The sequence below is a fragment of the Notamacropus eugenii genome, chromosome 6 (assembly GCF_028372415.1).
Source record: "Notamacropus eugenii isolate mMacEug1 chromosome 6, mMacEug1.pri_v2, whole genome shotgun sequence".
In the NCBI taxonomy this organism is placed as follows: domain Eukaryota; kingdom Metazoa; phylum Chordata; class Mammalia; order Diprotodontia; family Macropodidae; genus Notamacropus; species Notamacropus eugenii.
Genome location: NC_092877.1, coordinates 107,256,809 through 107,282,658, shown reverse-complemented (window position 1 = coordinate 107,282,658; position 25,850 = coordinate 107,256,809). Strand labels below are relative to the sequence as shown.

Sequence of the window (25,850 nt, the reverse complement as noted above, 5' to 3'; positions counted from 1 at the left end):
AAAAGATTCTCAGCTGAACAGCAAATCTAGTTTGTCCACCATCAGTCTCCTGAGAGACTCGGATTACACTAGCACACGCAGAACGTCTTTTCAGGATGCTCCTATCCACTCTTGTAGATTAAAGTGAATAAACTGTGTATCTGGGTGTAGGTTATTCTCAGACGGCTTTTCCTGCTAAACTTTTTTTATTCTTATAAATTGTAAACGATGTTTTATTGATGCCTTTTGATTTTTTACAGCACAGTCATTTCTTGATATATGCTCTTCCATTAAACCCTTTCTTATAAGAAAAACAGTTAAAATTGAGAAAACACCCAAAAATGTTTATCTAAGATCATAGCATTCCATGACTTGCAGTTATATAGCACCACTGGGAGAACACTGATGTTAAAAAGGTTTGGATTTTTTGGGGGGAGGGGAGCTGTAACTGTGTAATCCAGGGTCAGTGAAAACACTGTATAATTTCCCAAATGCAATATGGTCAAAAATCTTTCTCCTGCTACATTGATTACTATCACAATGTACCTGCAGTACCCAATACATACTGAGCCCAATAGGATGCCCGCTCAGTTGAATATTATAACCTAATCAATATGCATATTTTATCTACTTTGTTTTCCCAGTATGTATGACCAGGCAGATCTCTTTTAGATTACTGAACATTTCACTCAGAGGGTTTTGTATTAATTGCATCAATTTGCGTTTTATGATGCATTTGTGAACAGAATTTTGAAAACTTCACCATTGATGGGGGAACCTTCTATTTGCACTGTGCACAATAAATCCTTATTTTTATAACCTGAGTGAACATACTAAATGAGCATGTTTCCCTATTTTATACTTTAATGCTTATTTTACAGTGGACTGATGAACAAAGTTAGCACTCTTGTTGCATGTCACTGAAATAATTTTAATTGGAGAGATATCTTTTTTCAAGCAAGTTTACATACTGCATTTTCATCTACTGAGCCTAATTTTTTTTTAAATCAGTAAGAAACAGATATAGTGGGAAATTATATTTTCTATAATGCTCAGTCAAGTTGTATGACTGTAAAGATAAATAGGCTCCTGCAGAAATAATCTGTGAACGCTTACTTTATTTCAACTTTCACCAAGGAGACCCCCAGTGCCCAGACAGGCCATTATCTCAAATGGTTTGTAGATTTGAGGAAGCAGCCAAGTCCACAGCTGCTAGTTACTTAGCCCCACACACACGCACACACAGAGACACACACACACATACATACATACACCCCCCACCCCCCACTCTCTAGACTGTTCCTCCAACTACCTAGCATAGTCTGGACAAATAGACATTCTCATCTACTTTGCAGGGGAGTCTTTAGGGTGATATTTTACTTTACCAATTCAAACACTTTTTTACAGTTAATAAAAGGTAATCACAGTGCAAAACCTCTATATCTTCCAATCAACTCTGTGAAAGGTAAAGTTGTGTTCTTCTGTGGAGTACGGTTTGTCTGCCTGTTCCCTTCTAATACCCTCATTAAGGACATTTGTGATGTATGTATAGATTAGTTTCACAAAAATTTTAAATTGAGAGTAAAGTATACATACAATTTGGCAGTTACTGAACCTTTCTCGGTTGCCTTGTTTTGGTAATAAAAAACTATGATGTTTTTCATGTCTTTTGTATTTTCTTTTTTTATATATATGTATATTATATTTCCAAAACAAAATCAACAAAGTAGCTTCATAACAATTTTATATCAAATATGTTATGGAGCAATCACTATTGCCATGGTGTAAAAGCAACATACTCTCGCGGCATCATCATTTTAAACAAATGATTAACAATTTAGAAAAGCCCAGATGAATTAAAAAAAAACCTATAACTCAAATATATCTTCAGACCAAATTTTACCATTGTGAATCTTTTTCCTGTGTGTACAAAATCTTTAAATATTCCAAATAAAAAGTGTTTAGGTACCATCCTTATGGTATAGAAGTTCAGTAATCCAAATGTAATAGTGCTTGTGCCTAAACAGCGATGGTAACGTGACACTTTCGGGCCTGTTATTTCCTTAAGATTACTGTGGAAACACTGACTCAGGGATGTCTGACTTTAATTCACCCCTCCCCTAACCTGGTCTGCAAATCTGGGAGCATTAAGTAACCTTCCTGACCTTTTTTTTTCTCTAAGTTGTCAACTATGGGGAGGTTCTGAGGGGAAAAAGGATTTTTGTAAGAGTTTGGAACTAGTCAAAAGAACCAAAGTCCATACCTGAAGCAGATTCTCTTCTTCACAAAGGTGCTTATCAACTTTCTTGTAGAGATTATCTAGTCCTTTCTTCACTTCCTTTCCAGGATATTCTTTGATAACTTTACGAAGTTCTTGTTTATTAAATGCAAGTTGGTAACTTACTTCTTCTTCTCTTATACCTTGTGCTACTCGAGCTTCAACACCCTCAAAGAAATGCTATAATGAAATTCAATCAGAACATTAATGATTGGGACTGACATGACCTGTTTTTATTATATTTTTTATGAAATTTCAACAACAGATAAAAATCTTAATGATTTGTAATATTCCCTGCTGCAAAAACTTTTCAAGATGAAAAAAATATTGTGAATTTCTAAACACTGCTGCTACTTGATTTTAAAACTTAATAATTTATTAAACTGGGCTGTGGATGAAGATAGGATATCTTTATACCTCAACTGGTTTCCAGTTTCTCTAAAATGACATTTCCTTCTTTGACATGGTCAGTTTGGTCTTGATTATGTAAGCTACTGACCTCAAGTAAAGGAAAGGAAAAAAGAATGGACTGTATATAGTTCTTTCTCACACGTAGGCACAGCTTTTGAACTTTTAGTTAAATATAAGTACAAAGGAAAGGTAATGCCATTTCCTTCAAAATATGCATAAGATTTAAAAACTTGTTTATGAATTACACATACATAATAGTTATGTTCTGAATCTGAAAGACACTAAAAAGGTACTTACATTTAGTTTTTCAAGAGGTTGTCCTAAAGAATAGATAACATAAGACTGAAGATGATCTGTGTACTTCTGCTTGGCTTCTTTTTTTTCAGCTTCTAGACATGAGATTTTCAGACGAGAAAGTGTTGCAAAAATATGGTGGAAGTTCTCCATCATCACTACATCCCTGGGAGTCTTCTGGCTTTCATTTGCTACTTTCTCCACTAAAATAAGAATAAAAAGAGTTAAAAAAAGTCAAAGGACCAGAATTTGCAAAGAACTTTTGGATGGTAAAAAGGCTTCCAAACAACCCCCCAAAACACCTGAAAGTGGAACTGATGAATTCTATCCATAGAATCTAGTAGCAACGCCAACTTTCAATTACTGAGAATGGAGCCTTTTTCTTTTTTCTGCTGCCTATAGGCACTTATAAAAGAAATCAAACTCAAACTGGTCATTTAGGCCATTTACCACCTTCAGTAAATATGGAGAGAAAATCAGGCTGAAGCTAAAGACTAAATAAAGGGAAACTGTAAGAATTTTTTTTCTCTGGTGTAAGCATGCATAATGCTTTAAGGGGCTATTTTAAACTGAATTATGCTGAGGAAGAGATTTAACAATTACAACCTGCTCTCACCTACTTCTTCAAGATGCTCTTCTACTATTTTCATATATTTAATCTGGAGATTTATGTCAATTCTTAAAAATTGAATTAAAATTTAAAACTGTCTCTGTTTAGGCACAAGCACTATTACATTTGGATTATTTAACTTCTATACCATAAGGATGGTATATAAACACTTTTTATTTGGAATGCTAAAGATTTTGTTCACATAGAGAAAAGATCCACAATGATAAAAATTTGGTCTGAAAATATAAGCGTTATGGACTTTAAAAAATTCATCTCAAAGATTTTTTATTCACCTGGGCATTAACATATTTTGTATTATCTGTACTTCCCATTCTGTCTGTGCCCCTCGCAGAGAGTAATCCTTGATAATCCAAAAAAGGAGGAAAAAAATCAGCCAATTCAGTAGAACTAAATCAAATATCAAAAAAGTCTGAGACTGCATCCACTGTTCCACACCCACAGCTTCTATTTCAGCAAAGAATCAAGGGCAATGCCTTCTTGTATCTTTTGAGTCAAGTGATAATTTTAGTCACTTTGCAAAATTCCAAAATGCTTTCTATAATGGTTAAACACCAACAGTGTTTAAGTGTACCTACCTTTCTACAACCCCTCCAACACTGATGATTCCCATCTTTTATCATTTTGCCAATTCTGGGGGAGTGAGGAGAGAATTCAGTTTTCATTTCTATTTCTCTTAATGATCTAGAGCATTCTTTTATATGGTTTCTAAAAGTTTAATTCTATTTCAAGAATCGTTTGCTAGGGGAATAGCTGTTGGTTCTCTGTGTGGGTGTAAATACACACACATATGTATACATACGCACATATCATATATTTCTTTTAAAAAATAACTGAGAAATTAAAGAAAAGTACCTATACGTGTGTGTGTCTGTGTCTGTGTTTGTGTGTAACCTAAAATTAGAAACTAAGGGAGTGTCTTCATACTGAAAAAAAGCTAAACAAATTATGGTATTGTGAATACAACTGAATACTATTATTAAATAAACAATGACAAAATAGCCTGTTTTAGAGGAAACTGGAAGACTTCTATGAACTGATGTAGAGTGCAGTAAGCAGAACTAGGAGAATACATATGGATAACATGAAAAAAGAAAAAAACTTTGAAAGACTTTAGGATTGTGGTCAATATAATGATAAACTAGGAGTCCAAAAAAATAAAGATGAAAAATGCTACTCATCTCCTGCACAAGAGGTGATGAATTTAAAATGCAGAAATAGACATAGATTTTTGGACATGTCCTGAGTGGAATTTGTTTTGCTGGATTATGCAATAAAGAATTGAGAACTTTCTTCTTTTTAAATTTGTTCAGGTTTGGTGTGGGACGAAGGGGGGGAGAAGGGAGTGGGAAAGACAGATTAAAAAAACAACAAAATTTTTTTCAAAAGGATGAGAATGGAAACATTCAGAAGCAAACAGATTAGCAAGACAGCTTTAAAAGTAACATGGTGAATTATATAACCTTAAAAAAAAAAAGCAAGCTGTATGTAACAGAGATTTGCAGTTTTACATAATTTTTTTCTATTCTGCTGTGTATATGGAAATTTCCCCTCTCTCTTTTAATATTTAACTGCAGCATAAAAACTAAAAAAAATAAAAACCCACAGGCAAAAAAAGCACTTTTTATGTTTTTAAAAAATTAACAAGCATTTTTCTTCCTCTCTTATCTTTCCCATCCCCATATTGAAATGGTCTTCTCTATTTCTGTCTGTATACGAGAACCACATCAGAGATATTTGTTATAAAGTTTTTTCTCCAGTCAATTACTCCCCTCCCTTTTTATCCTAGTGGTATTAACTGTGTTCAAACAAAAGCTTTTCAATTCCATGTAATCAAAATCATTTATCTTATGTTTTGTAACTGCCTCTTACTCCGGTTTGGTTGAAAATTCAATTCCTAGGCCATAATTCTGAAAGGTTCCTAATCTGGTTCTTATCTAATATATGTACACATTATATTTGTACAATATAATTTATACATAATTTTGATATTAAATATCATTTTGCCATTAAAGTTACATCTCTCAACATTATATTTTTTGAATTTATTGTGGTATATGGTATTGGATGATGGTCTAACTGGTGGAAGATCACATTTCAGTTTTCCCAGAAATTTTCCTAAAATAGGGAGTTCTTATTTTCAGGTTTATCAAATGCTGGGTTATGGATTTCTGTCATTCCTGATATTTCTCTATCTAGTCTTTTTCACTGATCTACTTTTCTCTTTTTAAATCAGTACCTAGTGATTTGTTTCACATTATTCCCCACTTACCTCCTCTCCACAGAACCAGCAACCTTGGGTTTTTCAGCTTAGTATTTCATATTGTGCCTGTATGCCTTTGCTTAGGCTGCTCCTGGGACCTATTCTTCTCCTCATTTCTATCTTGGAGAAAACTTAGCTTTCTTCAAAGTTCAACTCAGCTATGATCTCCTATTTGAAATCCTTCCAGCTTAGTGTTCTCTCTCACTCCTCAAATTACACCATATGCATTTGTGTCCAAATGTTCAGAAGACTGTGGAATGTACTCCCTGAAAGTTTTTAGTTTTGTCTTCGTATCCAGTTCTTGGAATACAGTAATTGCTTAAAAATGCTAACTGAACGAACAGTGATCAAACCATATGTTTTGATATTGATTATTGACTAATATTTAATTAATTTTTAAAATATCATTTATCAAGCATCTCTTATGTGCTAGATAGACACTGATAGGTCTCCTTTGAGGGCCACTGAAATATCTCAAATATGTAATGAACAGTTTTGAACTGGATGTCCTACAGGCATCACAAACTCAGTTTTTGAGTGTGCTTTGAAGGAAGCTAGAAATTCTATAGGGATTAGGAAAAAGGAAGTATATTCCACACACTAGTGATAACCTTGTACAAATGCACAGGGGTAGGAAAGGGAATGTTGTGTATGGGGACATACATATATTGGAAAGATAGCTTGCAGTTGAATTGTGAAGGGCTTTAAATGTTAAACAGAGAAATGTGCGTTTTATTCTAGAGACAAATGGAAACCACTGGAGTTTCCTGATCAGGGAAATGATATAGTAAGATTAGGAAGATCAATTTGGCAACTGTCTGGAGGGTGAGCTGAAAAGGAAGTCTGTTGTGACATTACAGGTTAGAGGTAATGAGGGCTCAGATTAGTGCGATGTCTCTGTGAGTGGACAGAAGTGGGCAGATTTGAGTGCAGAGGCAGTTCTTACAAGATCTGGTCACTGACTGGTTCTGTGGGGTGAAGGAAAGGCAAGAGTCCAGGGTGACTTCGAAGGTTGGGAGAATGGGTGATTAAGGATGATGGTACCCTCAACACAAATAAGTAAACTGGGGAAAAAGGGAGTTTTGGAGGAAAGAAAATATATTGTTTGGGCTGTACTGAGTTTAAGATATTGAAATGCCCGATAGGAATAGGTCATGTGGGGCTGGAGAGTGTGTTAGACCTGGTTCATACTGGCTCATGAGACCCAGTTACAAAATTTCAAGTGTGAGCATTGGCAAATGCTAAAAATCAGGGCTTAGTTTGTTGTTTCCTTGAGTGTTTATATTCAAGAAAGTGACAGAGAAAATGCTAATGATGTAGATTAACTTAAAAGTGAGTTGGACTCACCTTTTTCCCCCCCTGGAAATCTGGCTGTTAAACATTTATTAGCACACCCCTGGGCTGGAGGCTCAGGACAGAAACTAGAAGTAGATACACAGATCTGGGAGCCATCTGCATAGCCACGATAATTTTTGGTGTGTAAGAGAATACAGAGAGAAGGGGGCCCAGGACAGACTCACAGCTAGAAAACATGATATGGATGATGACCCAGTAAAGAGTCTGAGAAGTGGTAGGAAAGGTGGGAAGAGAACCAAAGGGAGCAAAGCAATACACTGAAAGAAAGGGTGTGAGAGAAGGAAGACTAAAGTCCTCGGACTTGGCAATGAAAAGACTGATGCAGAGTGGGGTAACCTATTTTAGCTCTGAAATTCCCTTTATCTTCTTCAAGTCCCTCCATCACACTGCTCCTTATTACGAGTTTTTTATAACACAACCATGAACAGTTATTGTAGTGAAATCTTTCTTCTTAAGGCTTAGAGCTCTCATTAATTTCTTTTAGGGAGAAATGAAGAAAATGTCATCTTCACTACAAAAAATGTGGGATGGCTTCCTCATTCTAGATGCAGTTGGTTATACCTTATAGAATCTACAGACTCTAAAACAAATAATACAGACCAGAACACTAATAATGTTAGCAGAATTCCCTATCGCATGTCTACTAATTTGCTGAATTATCTGAAATTCTTCCGAAGTCACTTCTAAAGTCACTTAATTCTGAATACCGATTAAAAAATTGTTCCTATTAAGTTAGTAAGCTTTTTATGTTAAAATCCTATTATTTGAGGGGCAAACAAAAATGACCACCATTACTTGTATGTACATTTTAGAGAAAGAATGAAAGTGACATAGGGTCTTTCCCAGCACCCAGATTGTAAGTTACTCACCTCTCTGGTACTGTCCCAAATGTTATTAGTGACTTCTTCCCTAAGTCATTCTTACAGAAATCACCACTCTCTTTCCCTCTAGACATTCATTCTAAAGAAATCTTAACATACACACTATCAAAACGGCCTTAGCCCTTGACTTTGCATCTTAATTTTTAAAAATCCTATAAACTACAATATGCTCAAAGCACTGGGGAATAAAGGTGAGGCATGGTCAATATTAGTGACAGATTTTTCAGTGGTCTCATTACCTTCAGCTTTGCTCTTTTCCTTTCCTGAAACTACCTTATTTCTTTCCATGTACAATCTCTATTTAAATCAATACCACTTCTTCATGATACCAATTAACCTAGAAAAAATAGCAGCTCTGACAGCATCTTTCTCTTGTTAGTGGTGTTTTCTATAGCTAATGCATTGTAAAGGAATAGTCCTTCAAAATGCATCGGTACATTAGGGAATTTGCTAAGTTCCTAAATTTAAGACTGTTGTTCTTTTTAAGATGCTAAACTTAGAGATAGGAAAAGGAAGAAATAAACATTTTATATTCAAGACAGAATAAGAATTTAGAAAAAAAGGTATAACTAGTGAATTCTTTTGCTTAGAGGCAAGAACTAGAGAATGTGACTAATGGTTTCTTCAAATTAACTTCTTAGGACAAATTCATTTGGGTCACAAGAGTCTGGGAAGAGCATCTCAGGACACAAGTTCCTTTTGGGGTAAAGATTCTGGGACTCTACCCTGTGGGATACTATTATCACATGAGGAAGGTGCTCTGGTGGGCTGAGAGCAAGATTTGGGGTGGCTATTTTAAAGAGGTTATACAGAGGTAGGGCAGGAAATACTGGTAATTTCCTATTTTGATTGATTATTCTTGCTAACTTGGGGCTAAGCTCAGTTGTTTCTGTCTGTTGAAGGAATACAAGTGCTGTTAGTGCTCTCTAAATTTTGGTATACAGTGGACATCACTTCATTTGCCCCACCCAAATAAACTCTATTAAGAAATTTACTATCATACTGCTCTTTGTGTTCATTAAAAAAAACACACATACCAGGACTGCTTGGTGGAAAGGTACAGGTAGTTTATAAACATTCAGATAAAAACTTCATCTTTAGAGTCTCTAATGTAGTCCTATCTATTCAAATACTCTAGATAAAATGTTACCTAAATGCATTATTATCACAGAGATCTTATCTTTATTAAGTTAATAGGGCCTTCTCTTCAAAGAAAATGCTTCATATAAAAAAGACAGATACTGCCAAATCACTATGGATCTCTGGACATGCAGATAAGAAATAAAGTGGGAACAAGTATTGAAACAGCAGTTCAGTCATTCCAACGACTAAAGAATCCAAATTTCTTTGTTTTTATTGTTCTGTACTGGAATCAGGTTTCTTTGGTTGTTCCTTAAAATTCCTGGGAGCCAAGGTGTTCTATTTTCTCATCCTTTTAAATTTTCTAAAGCAACAACAACAAAAAAACACAAAACCTTCAGCTAAAAATAAGTAACTCGTATGAAAATTCAACTTACGCCTCTAGCAAGAGTATTAGTGAGAAATTAGGAAGTGACCTAAGACAGTTGTATCCAACTCCACTAATCTGTACATAAGGAAAAATGCAGACCACACAGTTAGAAAACCACACATTAACATTATCTGTATTGTACTGCATTATTATTTATTTTGGCAAGTATTTCCCAGTTACATTTTAATCTGGTTTAGCCCCACTTGGGAGTGCTGCTATGAGGTGCAATGAGCTTTGTGTTTGAAAAGTTTCATGGAAAACTGACAATTAAGCCCCCTTAATCAACCACAGTTCAGTTTGCAGAAGCCTTCAGGTAGCAGGAACAACCCAGGGAAATCTCCAGTAGAGTGTCTATGGTGTCTATGGATTATACTAACATGGGGTGGGGGTGGGGGAGGGTGGGGTGAAAACCTGAGGCTGCAAGGCCACATGTAGCTCTCTAGTTCCTCAAGTGCAGCCATTTGACTGAATCCAAACTTCACAGAACAAATCCCCTTAATAAAAGGATTTGTTTTGTAAAACTTGGACTCAGTCAAAAGGCTACACCCAAGGACCTAGAAGGCCATGTGGCCTTGTTCCCTAACACTGTGACTAACCCATTTGGCTTACAGCACTAAAAGTGGCTACTAAGAAATATTTGTTGAAGCCTGAACAAACGAATATAGTTCTTAAAAATGCCTCTGGATAATCGCATAGAATATACACAGGTATTCGTACACATGCACACGTAACTACTGCTTTTAGAATGTGGAACATTTGCATTTCAGTATCACTTGAAAAAAAAGGATTCAAAATACCAATCAAAACTTATCTTCAAATTATGACACAATTAAACATAAAGATGGTTAAAAAAGACAAAAAATTCCTACTAAAACTTACCATTTACAAAGACTCCTCTTATAAGTTTTATGTAAGCTTTATCTAGATCTCCACGACGCTCTGCATTTTTGAAGATTGATTCAGCAAGCCCTGCAAACTCTTCAAATTCAGCAACAAATGGCAGAATCCCCACTTTGCTCTTCTTTGAGATCTTCACTTCTTCCATCTGTCTTATTTGGTTACTCTAAAGGCAAGCAGAAAGCAAGGCAATGGAATACACTAAGAACATGAAGCACAATGACTGACAATCAACTATTCTGAGTATAAGTAGAGATGGTAACACATCTTTGATTCTTATTAAGTGGATATGAATAATCACAACAAAATAATTTTTAAGAGTTCATTCATAATGCCCTCTAAAATAAACTTCTTTTAAAAGTGAATTAACAAACCATCTTAGTACAAAAAGCATAAACAGAACATCAATAAACATCTATATTATTTTTAAATAATTATTTGGTGCAAAGTTGGGGATAGAAGATACTTGATCCATTGTACTTGGGACTGATTAATGGCCTATTTTTAGCTTTTCTTCAAGTATCCTGAACTGACAAGTCTATAGTAATTTCTGAGAAGCAAAGCTCTCCCAGGATGGCTCTTGCATTATGTGACTCTAGTCCATTTCTGGTCTATCAGCTAATGGTGAGAGGAGAGGGAGAGAGAGAGAGTCTTCATAACAAATTTGAGGAATAATTTTATCTGTTTTGTATCCATTACTCATTTCTAAACTATTATTCAAATGAAAACACTCAGACATGCTGGTGAAAAGATGCCAAAGGAATGCAGTGCTTTATCTTATATAGCTAAAACTGAAACACTCCCAGCAGTACAGATGAGTATCACAGATTTTCAGAGTTGGTTGCCAAGGACTTAGAAATAATTCTAAGCACAGTGAATTAGTAACACATTTCTGAATGGGAATCAGAAGATCTGTGCTTACACATCCTATAGAATGTGAGGATTAGAAAGGAATGTTAAAGGTTATCTTAAAGACCAGGTTTCTGTTTCCTTATTTTACATATGAGGAAACTGAGGCTGAGAGAGGTGGCAAACATTATCTTTGGTATAATGGTCCCTTCTTATATGTACACATAATCAAGATTTGACATATTATGTGAAATAAAAATTTCTTGAAACCAATTAGGTAGATTCTCTTTGGAGATTTCAGATACAAAGATTGTGGATTATAGTCTGAAAATACTCTAACATTAATAGAATTCTATACAACTAATATTGGTCTAAATTATAGTTATTTTACATCTGGCTAAGGAAAAGAGTAGTGTTTAATCAAAAATAAAGCCACCAGTGATAACAAATGCATTTGTATCAAAATCTCTTAGCACCTCCACAAACAAAAAGTTCTCATATTTCTGCTCTTGACTGATGACTTCAGGGATTAAAGGATATCTCCTCTTTCAGTTTCAACATTGTGAACAAAACCCTGACTCTCCATACCTGTTTCACACATCTTTCCTCCATGTCAATTAATCAGAATCACAATTTTCAGCCATTTTGAAAGTAAAATTTACTTAACACTATGTGTGTGGGGGGGTAATCTTGGTAGTTCATACCAGCTGATATGTTTTTTATCACACATTACAATTTACAAAATGCTTCCCACACAATGTGAGAAGCAGGTAGTAAAAATATCAACGTATTTAGACTCCTTACACTATTAGACACAGGGGCTCAGAAACCAGCCTGGTATAACTTAATCTACAGGTCTCACTTTTCATTTCTGTTCCACTTTACCAAACTGGTTAAGCTACAGTCATCAACTTTGATCCCTAGGGACAGTAGGAATTTTTTGGCTAGGCTCTCAGTGTAATTCCTAAATTCGACTCAGCTGCTCTCTCTGATAACTCAATTTCTTGTCTAACATCAGATTCCACAACCATAGTCTCATGAACCTGAGGTCCTGAGCCTCAACACCTGAGTCCAGTTTTATTAGGTCTCTTGCCCCGGCCCCTTTTTCTTCTCTTTTTGATTAGCTGATTTAAACTTCTACTTTTCCTAGCCACATCAGTTTTCCATGTCTCTAAGTTAAACATGAATTTATAATTACAAAGCAGAAGCACAATAAACTCCTTGGAGCCAGGTATTCTGAGCACAGTAGTTTATACCTAGCAGGGACTTGATGTTTTTAAAGTGAATTTAAGATTACTTATTCTAGGCAAACAGAGATATGCTTAGAACAAAAATATAACTGAGCAGGTTATTTATAACTGCATCCTCTTTGATTTACTTTCATTTTGGTTATCAGTAATTTTAAGGAGAACAAGTTATTCATAAGTGATATAACACAGAGGGATCTTCTAATCTTCCACTTGGCAATATTAATACTCCTTTCTAAACAAAATGAAATGTCACTTTCACTATTCCTTAGAAGCTGACAGACAACAGGAATTTCTTTTTGTTTTTTAGGGCAGGAGAGGGGATTGGAAGAAAACGTAAGGGACACTTTAAAGTTAGAGAGCACATGAAAGAAATCTGTCATTTCTTAAGAGTCTTATTCCATGTTTTAAAAGGATGTAAGAAAGAGCAAGAGTTTTTTGGGAATGTTTTAGGTCCTTGAATTGGACTCTCAAGGCAAAATGCCAGGAAGTGGAACGTTGAATGAAGCAAACTATTTTCTTGTGTTATGTTTTGTTTTGTTTTTTCTTATGGTTTCTCGCATTCATTTTAATTCTTCTATGCAACATGACTAAGAAGAAAATGTGTTTAATAAGAATGTATCTGTAGAACCCATATAAGATTGCATGCTGTCTCAGGGAGGGAGAGGGAGAAAATTTAAGACTTATGGAAGTGACTGTTGAAAACTGAAAACAAAAAAAAAAAGAAAAAAAAAGAAAGAGCAAGAGTCAGACAGTATAAGCTATAGAGACAATTATCCTTTTCTTGGGTGGGGGGGTGGGGAGAGAGGACAGGTAGGCAGGAGAATATTTCTCAAGTGCAGATCTGGTGCAACAAAAAGAGGTAGTATGTTGCAGTGGAAAAAGCACTAGTTTTGGAGACAGCCTAGGTTCAAGTCTTAGCTTTGTTGTTCAATGACTACTCGCATTACCTTGGGCAAGTCCCTTGACCTTCAGGTATCTCACTTTCCTCATCTGGAAAATGAGGGACTTCAACTATATATGACCTTCTAGCTCTAAATTTTATGATACTATAAAAATATATTTGGTGTTAATGCAATTCGTTCCCCCCTCATCCCCTGGGTAATGTAAGGCAGCTAGGTAATGTAGTAGATAGAGCACTGGGTCTGGAGTCAGGAAGACCTAAGTTCAAATCCAGCCTTGGACACTTTCTGGCTGTGTGATCTGGGCAAGTCAGTTAACCTGTCTGCCTCAATTTTTCATATGTAAAATGGAAATACTAATAGCACCTACCTTCAAGGGTGGTTGTGAGAATCTAATGAGGTAATATTTTTAAAGCATGTAGCATGAATAGGTACTATTCCCTTCCTTTCCCTATAAGGTTGGAGGGGAGTCCTGAATTGACAACATGGATCCATTAGAGTAACATAAAAGTGAAGGGAACGAATCTTAACGAGGATCTTGGAAGAGGGGTGTGCAATCTAAAGTTATATTTTGTTGGTAAATGCAATTAACAAGCTGTCACATCTTGGAAATTCATTAAGCACTGAATTTTATAAACCAACTCCTTACATATGAAATTATTATTAAGTCTGTGAATCTAGGCCCTTTGTTACTTTTGCTTCTCGCATGGCCCATCTGCCTTCTGACTTTACATACATTGTTACTGCTTCTGGATGGGCAAAATAAAATGAGTTTTTAAAGAGTTAGCTTTGCTATTTCTTGGTAGCATCTAGGAAAATCATTTGATGGTGTGTAGGCTAAAACATAAGTTATTAGATTAAATGAAATTTACAAAAAGTATGAATTTCTATCAATTTCACATTTGTCTAGGCTTCTATTATGAAGGTTAGTCAAGATGCTACATATTTAAGTAACTTCACTTGCTCATTTTCAGACAAATTCGTAATACTGATATCTAAACACATACAAATACTGATTACATGAAAAAACTTTTTTTGGGGAAAACTATATCTAAAGACTAGGGAAAAAATGCAATTTTCACAACCAGCTTAACATTGATTTTTTTGTGTTTTCACTTCAGGATTTTAAAACATTAAATAGCACCCTTATAGAGATATATGGAGTTCTTCAAGTTACAGTTCAGCACTGTAAGCTTTGTCTTATTAATTTGGAAAGTTCTGAGTACAGGACAAGTGAAGGATTATTTTCTGAGGATCACCCTAGCCAAGTTCAGAGAAGCCCCTAACTATAAAGTTGATTCCCTATCTATTAAAAAAAAAAAATACCCATTACAACTAGCTTAACAAACTAATAACTAAAATTATAATTCCAACCTATGCATTAGTTCTCAAATTTGATAGCTGACACTACTATGAATGCTTCTTAACCTATTTTTTGGAATTTAAATTAGAGGCTGGTAAAAGGCAGTAAGCCATCCAACTTCACTGTGCATCCCTACCAACAATTTCAAGGCTTTGGAGAAATGAAAACTAGTTAGTTTCTCCTCTCAAAAAGGCTGACAGTATCTGAATTCATTTGGTCATTTATGATTACCTAAATTTGGGTAATAAAAAACTCACAATGCATTTGTCAAAGTTCCTTTTTACAGTCACCAAAACATTTCCCAATGTGGTACTGAGAAAGGAAGCAGGATCCACGTTTTGTGCAGTCCATACATGATGACTCATTTTGACTAGCATGTAGAGGGAGTTAAAGCTATCAATTTTGTCTCCTAATGCAATCAGATTGTTCAATTCTGGCTCGATGCAGCGAAATATTTTAATCATCATTTGGCGGATCATATCTTTCCTGTTCAAAGAACATACAAAGCACAGAAAATTTAGCACAAATTTCATATTCATCCTTCCCTAACTCTACTAAATTGTTGTCACATGAAACAGTGAAAATTACTTCAAACTACAACTTAATTCCAAAATTTGAATAACAGGTATCTTATTTTCCAGTTTACAAATATTTTATCAATTAAGAAAGAATTTTATACCATTTATACACTCAGGCTCTGAAAGTTGCTACACAAATGTGACTGTGTCAAGAAACTGAATGTCTTTCAAAGGCTATTATCTCACTGATGGTGTGGCAAATCATGTCACAGTCAATGACATCTTGAAGTTCATGAAACAAAAATCTTAAAGTTTTACAGTACATTCAAATTCCATGAAATATTTAAAATTTAAGTAAAATTTCAAAATTTAAATCAAGTTTCATTTATTTGTATTTATTTGTATTTCATTTATTTGTATTTCATTCATTTGTATTTAAAAATGTAAAAAAACATTCCTATCTCACCAGCATACAAAAACAGGCTTGAGCTGGATTTGGTCTCTGGCCATAGTGTGCTGATCCCTGCACACCAATGAATTCACAGAGACCCTATCTCCCATCCCAAGAAGAATTCAAGGGACCCAGAAGCTGATGCAAGGCCATGCTTAGAAACTTTCAATTCAACAAGTAATAATTATAATAAAGTATTTGAGACCACAATCCTAACTATAAACTCAAAAGTAAACAATGATACCAGATCACTATGAGCACAATGTTAATTTTGATTTCTTTGCACTGTAGGAAAGAAATGAAATCTTTCACTTTATGGACAACTACAATTTTACTCTCTAAAATAAAAAAACAGAAAAATTACACATACTCAGATGATATAGACTGTAGTACACCAGAGGTATATTGCCGTGACAACATTCCTCCATCCAAATCTTCTGTTTCGGTCTAAAAAATTTAGTTATTTTTAATATTATTACTAGACAATAAAGATAACGCACATTTAAATCTAATTCATATATCAAATAGCCTGTTCATTTATGTATCAAATATATTAAGTAACCTGCTCATCTTTAAAATGTGCCTTTAAAACATTAGTGCCTATAAGAAAATACATTATAAAAACTGTCTTAAAAAAGTAGCAATTATTAATAAGCTACACATTTATAATGTATATTTTATGTTTCAACATGCTGCCTAATACTTAAGATTTTAACCAAGAATCGTTTAAGAAAAAACACACCATTAATTTACAACAGTCAGAAACCTGGACAATGTCAAATAATAACTTTAGTTTTTTGGGTTGGTTTTTTTGTTTTGTTTTTACTGTCGTACCACAGTATTAACACCAGAATTTAATGCCACTTAAAACTCCAAAAGAGTATTACTACTAAATAGTTACTTAAATAAAATTTGCATTATCACAGAAATACCAAAATACAGGGGAAAGAGTACTAGGCCTGGTAGAAGAACTGGACCCAAGTCTATTCACCAGCCGTATGATTTTAAGGCAAATCACTGACCTCTTTATTTCAATTTTCTCATCTCTAAAATGGAGTTAAAATATTTATACTGTCTATTTCACCAATCACCATGATGATCAAATGAGTAAAATAGGAAGATTACTTTGTAAGCCTTTAAGAGCTATGATGTATAAACTCTGTTAACTTTTTTCATTTAAGCAACAGTAGTAGAAAGACTTTTGCTGAAAGAGACATACATCTATGAGAGATCTCAAGCTGCAGGGTGCCAAAGGCACTAGGGAATTTATATTTCTGGTAACTCAAAAATGAGAGGCTGAATGCTTGATTCCCTGTATTTCACCATGATTTCTCTGGGTATCTTTATTTCCTCCTGTTCAAGTCTTCACAACAATCATTATGCTAGGTGAGTAGGATTGTTTCATCCAAATTTTACAGATGAGGTTGTTAAATGACTTAGTGTCAGAGCTTGTTAGCAATACAGCCAGAATTAGGATTTAGGTCTCCTGATTCTGCCCCAGCAATGAACCCTGTATCATCCATTAATACATCTTGAAAGTCATAATTTTTATTTCAAGTACTGATGAATTTAAATTGTATTTTATAATGCTATTCTTGAGGTAAATTGAAAGAATTTTTCTTACCAATATGAAAAATTTGGAGTGTGACACATTTCAGAAAAATTGATTCAGGTCCTTCAATTACTATTTATTTCATTTTTTTATTATCTTGTAAAACCACACATACTGGACAAAATTATACATAGTTTAAAATCTGTTTCTGCTTTTCTTAGACAATTACATGTAAATTTTGATAAAACATTTAACAACATTACATAATATAACCAAATTAAATATGAGCCATACCATTGTTCCAGGAATGTTCTGATGTTGCTGCAATTTGAAAAACTTACTTATGAAGTCCTGCTCTGCTAGACAGAGAGGTTCTAACTCACTTAGAACCTGTTCAAAGATCTAAAGAAAACCAAAATCATCAGTTAAATCACTGTAACATAATAATTGTGCTTTTAGTCTGTTTCTTTCTAAAGGGGGAAAATGCTTTCTTCATCTCTTCAAACGAATCCCAAGGCAAAGCTCTTCTGAGAGTGAGTAACAACGACAAGAAAACCTGGGAATTTTCAGAACTTGTAACAGAACCACAGACTGTAGCTGAAGGCCCCCATAAATCTGCTACTTATTTCAAATCTGGAAGGGAAGGGAAGAAGGTAAATAAGAACTTTTCACTGATAATCCATTAGTATAAGATACAGCATGGCATTTATTATGGCAGCTATTCCTTTTCACATCAGGCAGCTACCTGGTAAAGCAGATGGCACACTGGACTGAGTTCCAATCCAGCCCCAAACACATACTAGCTGTGTGACTTAATCACCTAACCTCTCTTACCCTCAGTTTCCTCACCTGTAAAACAGGAATAATAACAGAGCCTACATCCCAGGATTACTGTGAGGATCAAACGAGATACACGGAAAGCACTTTTGCAAACCTGAAAGCACTCCAAAAATGCTAGCTATTATTGTTATTGTTAATACTATTATGATATCTGCATAAGTTAGGAATTTGTAAGTGCGCTGGTGTAGGAACTCCTTCCACAATTATAAGTCACCTTTTGTCTCCAATGAGAGTTGTCTGAGGCTCAGAAATTAAATGACTTATTCATGGACCATAGTTTGTATTAAAGGTGGGACTCGAACCTGCCACCAAATCTAGAATTCTACTCATCAAGTTACTCAGTTTCTACTCACTGCCATTCACTCTTTTAGTTATCAAACTGGACATGCTGCTATACTTCATGGTTTCTTAACAGAACCAAGACATGAAATGCCAGATTGATCTTGAATTAAATGCTGGTAAAATTTTGACTGAAAAGGCAACTTTCAGTTGTCACTTAAATGGTGATCCATGTTTTGGGTATCTTTATGAGAAATACTTATCTTTAAGAATATAAAAAAGAAACAAATTTTTAAGTAGTAAGTTAGCCAGTAAGATTGTATATTCTTGAACGTATTAAAAAAATCAAAGGGAAAATAATTTTTTAGATTACGACATAAAAATACTCTGAGTATGTATACATGCACTACATGTATGTAATAGATATTTTGGTCTGGATGTGTAATTTCATTGAAGAGGGAAATTTCTAGTGAGGTAACCTCCTCTACCAATTCAGATCAACAATTCTGCAAATGAGATACCTGCAGAAACTGAGAGGTTAAGTTACTTGCCCAAGATCACAAAGCTAGAGACTGGATTCCAAAGATGGGAATGGATCCCAGGTCCTCCCAATCTGCTATGCCAGGCTGCCTCTCTCTTGCCCTCTTTGTCTACCTTGTTTTTCTCTTCCTTTTCCTCTCTCTCTCAACACACACACACACACACACACACACACACCCATGTGCATACATTTACTTTTTAATATAATGTACCCATGAAAAAGATAATTCAAGGTAAACTTACACCAAGGGGCAAAATTTCATGTGAAATTAAAAAAAACAACCAGTATTTATTTTACCTTATCAAATTTGGTTCTGTCAGCTACATCAAGATCAGAGGCAGACATGTTTCCCATATCCAACAAAGAGGATGACTGAGATCTACGACTCCCAGAATTCTGAACAGTGAGTTTATTTAGACTAGATGTAGATCCAGTCAATTTCCCAGAACTTCCATGAAGACCTGCAAAATAATATAACTATGAAAGAGAATGACCTAGATGGAAAAAAATGTGCAGCATAAACCAAGGTAACTACACTGAGGTTCTGGTTCTACAAAGGCTACATGCCATGCCTTGCAATTCATTGTCTCTCCTTTTTACGAGCAAGGGCCAGGATAAAATTTATTTTGTTTTTGTTGTATTTCAAAATCCTTGCTTCCAACTCTTACACTCAATCATTTCAGAAAATGAAAAATCTGGTAGTACATTGTGTGGTAGTACACCAGGCTGGCTCAGGAGAAGGTTATCTCAAAGCTTTAAAAATACAAAACTAAAAGTGAACAGAGCTTATTGGTCTCCTTATGTGGTATCTGCTGACACAATCTTTATTTAGTTTTGGAGAATACAAGCAAATCTTACTACCACTCCCTGCTACATTATATTCATATGCCTTATCCTAAAAGTAGAATTCTGTGTTCAATATAAAGGACAATGCTTAGATGAAATTCTTCAAAGACTGAGAACATACTTAAAATATTTACTTATATATCATAATACTAATAAATGTTACTAACTATAATGTAGAAGATCCCAGTTTTGAGATGTTAAGCACACCAATATAAAGATATGCAGTAAATATCCAAGGTGAGAATGGCAATAAGCAGGCCAGAAGACAAATTCTTCTTCTAACAATAAAAATTTAATTAAACAAGACTATGAAAGAAGAAAGTAGTGTTTTCCTATGTGGCGGAAAAACAGGCCATGGATAAACCATTTTTTTATTCTTCTTGGATAGTTTTCACTTAGCTGGTTTGGGTCAGGAGGAAAAATAGTGAAATACAGAAGGAGATTAAATAAGAATCTTCTCTCTACTATGAAATATTTGCCCCCAACCATGAGACTTAAATTAAGTCCTACTAAAGTCAAACCTGAAAACAGAAATGTCAGTTAGTCTTTTTGCATATATCTGACATAATGGCCTATCACCTGAAAAATCAGCTTAACTATCTTGTATATTTCTTAGTCTTATCCCTGTTCTAATTTCAGATTTCTTTAACATATACCGTACAACTGAGAATAATCAATAGTTCTGGTGTTCACTTTTTCATGACATATAACTAATTTCTACACATAAACAAACATGCATTGAGAATACCTGCTGATGCACTAATCATACTCACTCTCTGTTTCTTGTTTGACAGCACTTTCTTTTCGAGGCAGTGTAGCTGGGATGGATTAGGTTGCAAGCATCAAAGACAAAGACAAGTTAATAAACTGCATTTCACACAAAACATGCACAAGAGGAAGTTAAGCTCTAGTTTGAAAGACACATGCAAAGAACTATGAGAATCAGATAACTACAGTTGCAAACACAGGTTTAGTTGTCAGCTATTGTTCCAGAAATTGTATGTGAGAAGGTTCTACAAATATGATGCATTTTAAAAAAATACTTTCATTCAAATATAGGTTACAAAATATTTGTTGAAACTTTTAAAAACTATTTTATGATGAAGTATATGTGGATACATATCCACATACATAATACTTAACACAAAAATATTTAATCAAAGTAGTGGCCTTAAATTTAGATATTTGGACAAATATTTAGGAAGAAATGTTCATTACATCATTTAGTGCAGTGGAAATCTATTATAAAGTAGTTCATTACACCATAGATAGAGACATATCCTCTATTTGACAGAAAAGCTCAACTTACAAGGCAAGTGCTCTATGAGACAGAATTCAATATTCATTGTTAATGATGGCTCCTGAAACGTGTTTCCACTGTTCTAAATGGTTTTTTATTTTGCCAAAAATATAACCAGATGAAGAGGGTTTCAAACTGAATCTTTTAGTCCCCAGCTTCATGAAATTTAAGGAAGGTTTTATAAAATTATCAGGGAAAAAATTATTCCTATCCTACAATTCCTCAGTCCTAAATAGAAGCTGTTCATTGACTATTTGTGAGTAAACGTATTAAACTGAGCTTGTTGGCATCATTTGGCATTTCTTTTATTTTTCATTTTTGTTTAATTTCATTCATTTCAATTAGACATCATTTTGTGAAATATTTTGACCTGAGAAAATAATTTCAAGTAAGAGACCAAGTAAGAGATCAAGGAAAAGAACCACAAAATGAAACAGAAAATAAAAACAGAATTTGGATATAAACTAAATAAAACGATAACCTTATAAAAATCCGAGGGAAGAGCAAATGTTAGGCTAACGAGCACCCAGACAGGAAATTTTGCACCTTGTTAAGGAGTCAACTCCTTGTTTTCAGAGTTCCTTCTGGTGTACTAGAGCAGTGCTACTGCGCTATGTTCTGTAGTTCAAGATCAAAACACAAAATTCCAGATGGTTCTCTATTCTAGGAGGCAAAGCACTATGCCCAATTACCAGTGGTGGCCTGGCAATCAAAAATCTGAAAAATTTGGGGGCTCACAAAATTTTTTTGTCATCTATAGATCTTACCAATAAGCTGAATTACTGTATATCATAAACATAGGTTAAAATTTAATTAACTCATCTCTTCCCTCTCTACCCCTCCCCTTGCAAAAACTCTGGCTAGTAGCTGAGATGTTTTTGATTCTTTTGTCCTTTTGTAGATAGAACTTTTTGAATCTTTTGTAGCACTACCTTTTGAAATCAATAGGAGTTCTCAGTAAGAGGAAGACATGTAGGATAAAAAAAAAATGACTCATTACTAGAAATATTAAATTAGGAACTCCATAGATTCTATTTAAAATTTGGTTCCTTATATAATTAAATGAAATAAAAATAATAAATTTGCCCCAATTAAGAGCTGGTTTCATGGTTCTTGCTCCTTGCTCCTAAATTAGAGTTGTGAAATACAAATACAAAAACCTCAAAGTATTACTTCTGAAAAACAATCCTGAAGATTTCTAAATAGTTACTGTTCAAAGAAGGATAACAAAAGGAAATGGTATATATGAATACCATGTGCAAGAACAACAGTTTTGTGCCAGTTATCTTTCATTTGTTTTGAATTTAAACTAAGCAGATGATATTTACTTTAAGAGTAACTAAAAACAGATTTCTTGACATAAAAAGCAGAAACTCCTGACTCTAAAACTCTTTTGGAATAGACATACAAAATGCTATTCTATTTTCCATCAGTATGTAGCATCCCAAAAATACCCTAACCAAGTTTAATTGCATTTGAAACTTGAATAAAATGGCAAATACAGATCATTTAAAATATGTAAAATGCAATAATTATACTTATTACCAAATCCAAATTAATCCAGCAATTACTTGCCAAATAATTATTTTGCTTCTAGTTATAGTATATGTTTTATCGTCAAATTTTCAAGTCCAATTTTAGCTAGAATTTAGTAAATCATTTGGATGTAATTTGAAAATTAGTTCCAAAATGCTACAAAACTAAGGTGGACCAAATTACTTTTTATAATCCAAATTTTATATAGAGAATTTTTTTCTTTTAGTAACTTATTATGCCTTCATCACATTAGGTGAAAGGAGAAAAAAGATATAATTTAATACTCTTTTTAAATGTAAGACTATGCTTGAAATTATACTATTTTAACTTTCTTTTATCTTTTTAACAAACTCATTTAAGAATTTCCTTAAGAAAAGTTTAGGTAAGTAAAAATGAGATCTTTTAAAAAGTTTATAGCCATCTTATTTTAAGCTTAATAATTAAAAAATATTACTGTAATCCCTGAATTAAACAGCATTTTTATTCCAAGAAACTCAGTTTCACTTTTATTATTTCCTTTACTTTGACATAAATGTTATACTTCGCAACCCAAAAGAAAATAAATTATAATACCATTGGGATTAACCCATAAGGATTGCTTGAGAGATATACTTTGTATTATATCATTTTTATGCATCAAAGAATTCTTTTGCCCCAAATAAAATTATTCACTAACAAGAGGTGACAAATATACTTGATGACAACAATCAGACAAATAACTGTTCAAATCATAATTTCTTCACTCAGAAAAAAGCATCACAAGTCAATGGTGAAAACATTAACTGGGAAATCAACACATCGCTATTTTGAAACAGTTAACCTTTAGGATGAGTTAGCATTTGTGTTTTCCAAAGCCAATTTTCCCCAAGCTGTCCTGAAGACAACACATTCATACTGTATTTTTATTAGAGAATCATATTTCAAATGATAAATGTGCTGGAATGAATTGGATATGCAATAGCAAACAAAATCATGTTTGAACTAGTATATCCAATTCTTAGATATATATTCAATTCATGCTGCATTTTTTCTTTGGATAGCAAATGGCAAAACAACTGCCGTTTTTTTTTAAAGTAGGCTTTTCCATTGTAAATAATACTGATTAAGTCATTTTCATGTTTTTTTTCATTTTTTAAAAAAGGGTTCCTAATTATCAAAGCTGCTTAGGGCACAGGCTCCTTTCAACAAACAAATGTTAAACTCATTAATCTAAAGGGGAGCTATGCAGACACACTGAGAACATTCGTAGCCATTTAAGGCTAAATTTTAACTTGAATAGGCACATAACTCCTTCCAAGGGGAGCTCCAGGGATGGGTACATGCAAGAGCAGAATGTGGCCTCAGCAGATAAATAACTTACTTCACAACCTGCTACTTTTACTAGCTATCTTTTCAAGTAATTTTGCAACCACAGTTCCCATTTAAACATATTTTGAAACCATAAATACTAATATGGGGATTTTTACTTTCCCAAAGGAAGAAATGAGATAAGCTATACTGTTAGAGCAGACACATCTTAGCATATCTTTTTAGTTCCTTGAAAAAAAATCCCTTTACAAATTCTAATTTGTAATTGGAACTAATTCATTTTCAGAATGCCAGGAAAATAGACAGTAGGAATATTCTCCATTCCCCAAATGATAGCAAAAGGTTAAGAAACTTGGTAGAAATGATGCAAAGAAAAGCAGTCTGGAATTCATGAATCAATACTAGGACTCCTTGTTTCTCAGTACTTTTTTTTTTTTAGGATACCTAATTTCAAATTACATTATCTGTGTATAGCTACACACTCTAGCATTCACAATATCTTTTCTGAACAATCAATACCAATTAAGTGACTCCTTTTTTTATAGTACATATGACAATTTAGCAATCTACCCTTTCATTTTCACCCACTGTTTGTACCTTGCACCTCCAGGTGCCTTAAAAATAATTCAGTAATTATTGTCACAATTAAAAGTGTAAAGTTGAAAACAGCCATTGAACTGAGGCAGCTTTGCTTACCAAACTTCTTGCTTTCTTTAGTGGTGCCTGTCATCTTGATCTTTGCAACTTCAAAGAAATCTTTTATTTCTCTTTCATATAGCCTTGATAAATAATCCATGTAATTCTTAAATTAAAAAAAAAGAGTATGCATATTTTAACATAATCAAATTCAACAATACAAAGTTTAAAAACAAAAAAGCTATTAAAATACACTCAAAATTCTGATTTAATTGTACAATTGTCTGAAGTTTTATCTGTTCAATTTTCACAAACTAGCGTTTCCCAAAGGATGCTTCACAGGATGATTTTTATGCTAGTGATCTATCTAGGAGGAGTCATCTCTTTTCCCAACAGAGCAGAAGTTCTGTCTCAGGGTAGGGGCTGCTGTACAAGACTTAGGAGACCCCTCCATACCTCCACCCCAAGGGGTTTGCAGAAGGCAGCGTCTATGGGGAGAAGGCAGAGTCCAGAGCAAAGCACCCCACTCCCCATCATTCCTACTGTGGTTTACTTTCCCCAAATTCCGGTCCTCAGCTGAAGCAGTAACTCTGGTTCTGACTGAAACACTTGTTCCCTCGCTGAGTCCACTCCTACCAGTGTCTTTTACTGTGAAACTTTCCATTAAGTATGTTCTATTCAACCTCTACAGCCAAATTAGTTTGAGACAAGCTGTTACATGCTATAAAATAATTTGTCTTTAATGTAATACTAATGAATTATCTCCTAATGATGGTCATCACTAAATGAGACTTAATTTGTTCATATAAAATTGATTCATCCTAGCTTTAGTTAAATGTCTCTACAATTTTTCACATAATATACTTTTATTTTTTACTTACCCAAAGCCACGTAAAAATAGTTTATACTTCTAGGGCAATCTTTTAACTATGAGGAGGAGGCTACAAATTCCTCCACTAAGGGTTGAGTCAAGTGTCAAAGATTGTGTTTAACAAATTCATACTGGAAGAAGTGTGGTGGACAGATTTTAAAAATTATTATTATGGAGATTCTTTGTTAGCTTCAATTTATTTTAAATGAAATTACACATTTTTGATTAGGTAAATATAATGCAAATATCTGCATAAGTTTTGTTGACTTTCATCATAATTTCAGAGATGTGTTATTACAGAAAAAAATTACTCA

General features: G+C 34.1%; 1 protein-coding gene across 4 annotated transcripts in view; it reads right to left on the bottom strand.

The window, feature by feature from the left end:
• Positions 1-25,850, bottom strand: part of EXOC1 (exocyst complex component 1) — a 62,747-nt gene that overhangs the window by 1,318 nt on the left and 35,579 nt on the right. The window contains exons 10-18 of one of the 4 annotated variants that reach the window (XM_072620814.1): positions 24,726-24,831; positions 20,659-20,703; positions 19,337-19,500; positions 17,674-17,781; positions 16,198-16,274; positions 15,116-15,344; positions 10,480-10,663; positions 2,966-3,165; positions 2,243-2,437 (exon numbers count right to left, since the gene is read on the bottom strand). In XM_072620814.1, the coding sequence (XP_072476915.1) occupies positions 2,243-2,437; positions 2,966-3,165; positions 10,480-10,663; positions 15,116-15,344; positions 16,198-16,274; positions 17,674-17,781; positions 19,337-19,500; positions 20,659-20,703; positions 24,726-24,831 (1,308 nt within the window). Of the gene's footprint in view, positions 1-2,242; positions 2,438-2,965; positions 3,166-9,136; positions 9,535-10,479; positions 10,664-15,115; positions 15,345-16,197; positions 16,275-17,673; positions 17,782-19,336; positions 19,501-20,658; positions 20,704-24,725; positions 24,832-25,850 lie in introns of those variants that run through there. The other 3 variants (XM_072620815.1, XM_072620816.1, XM_072620817.1) reach the window with 3 other exon arrangements.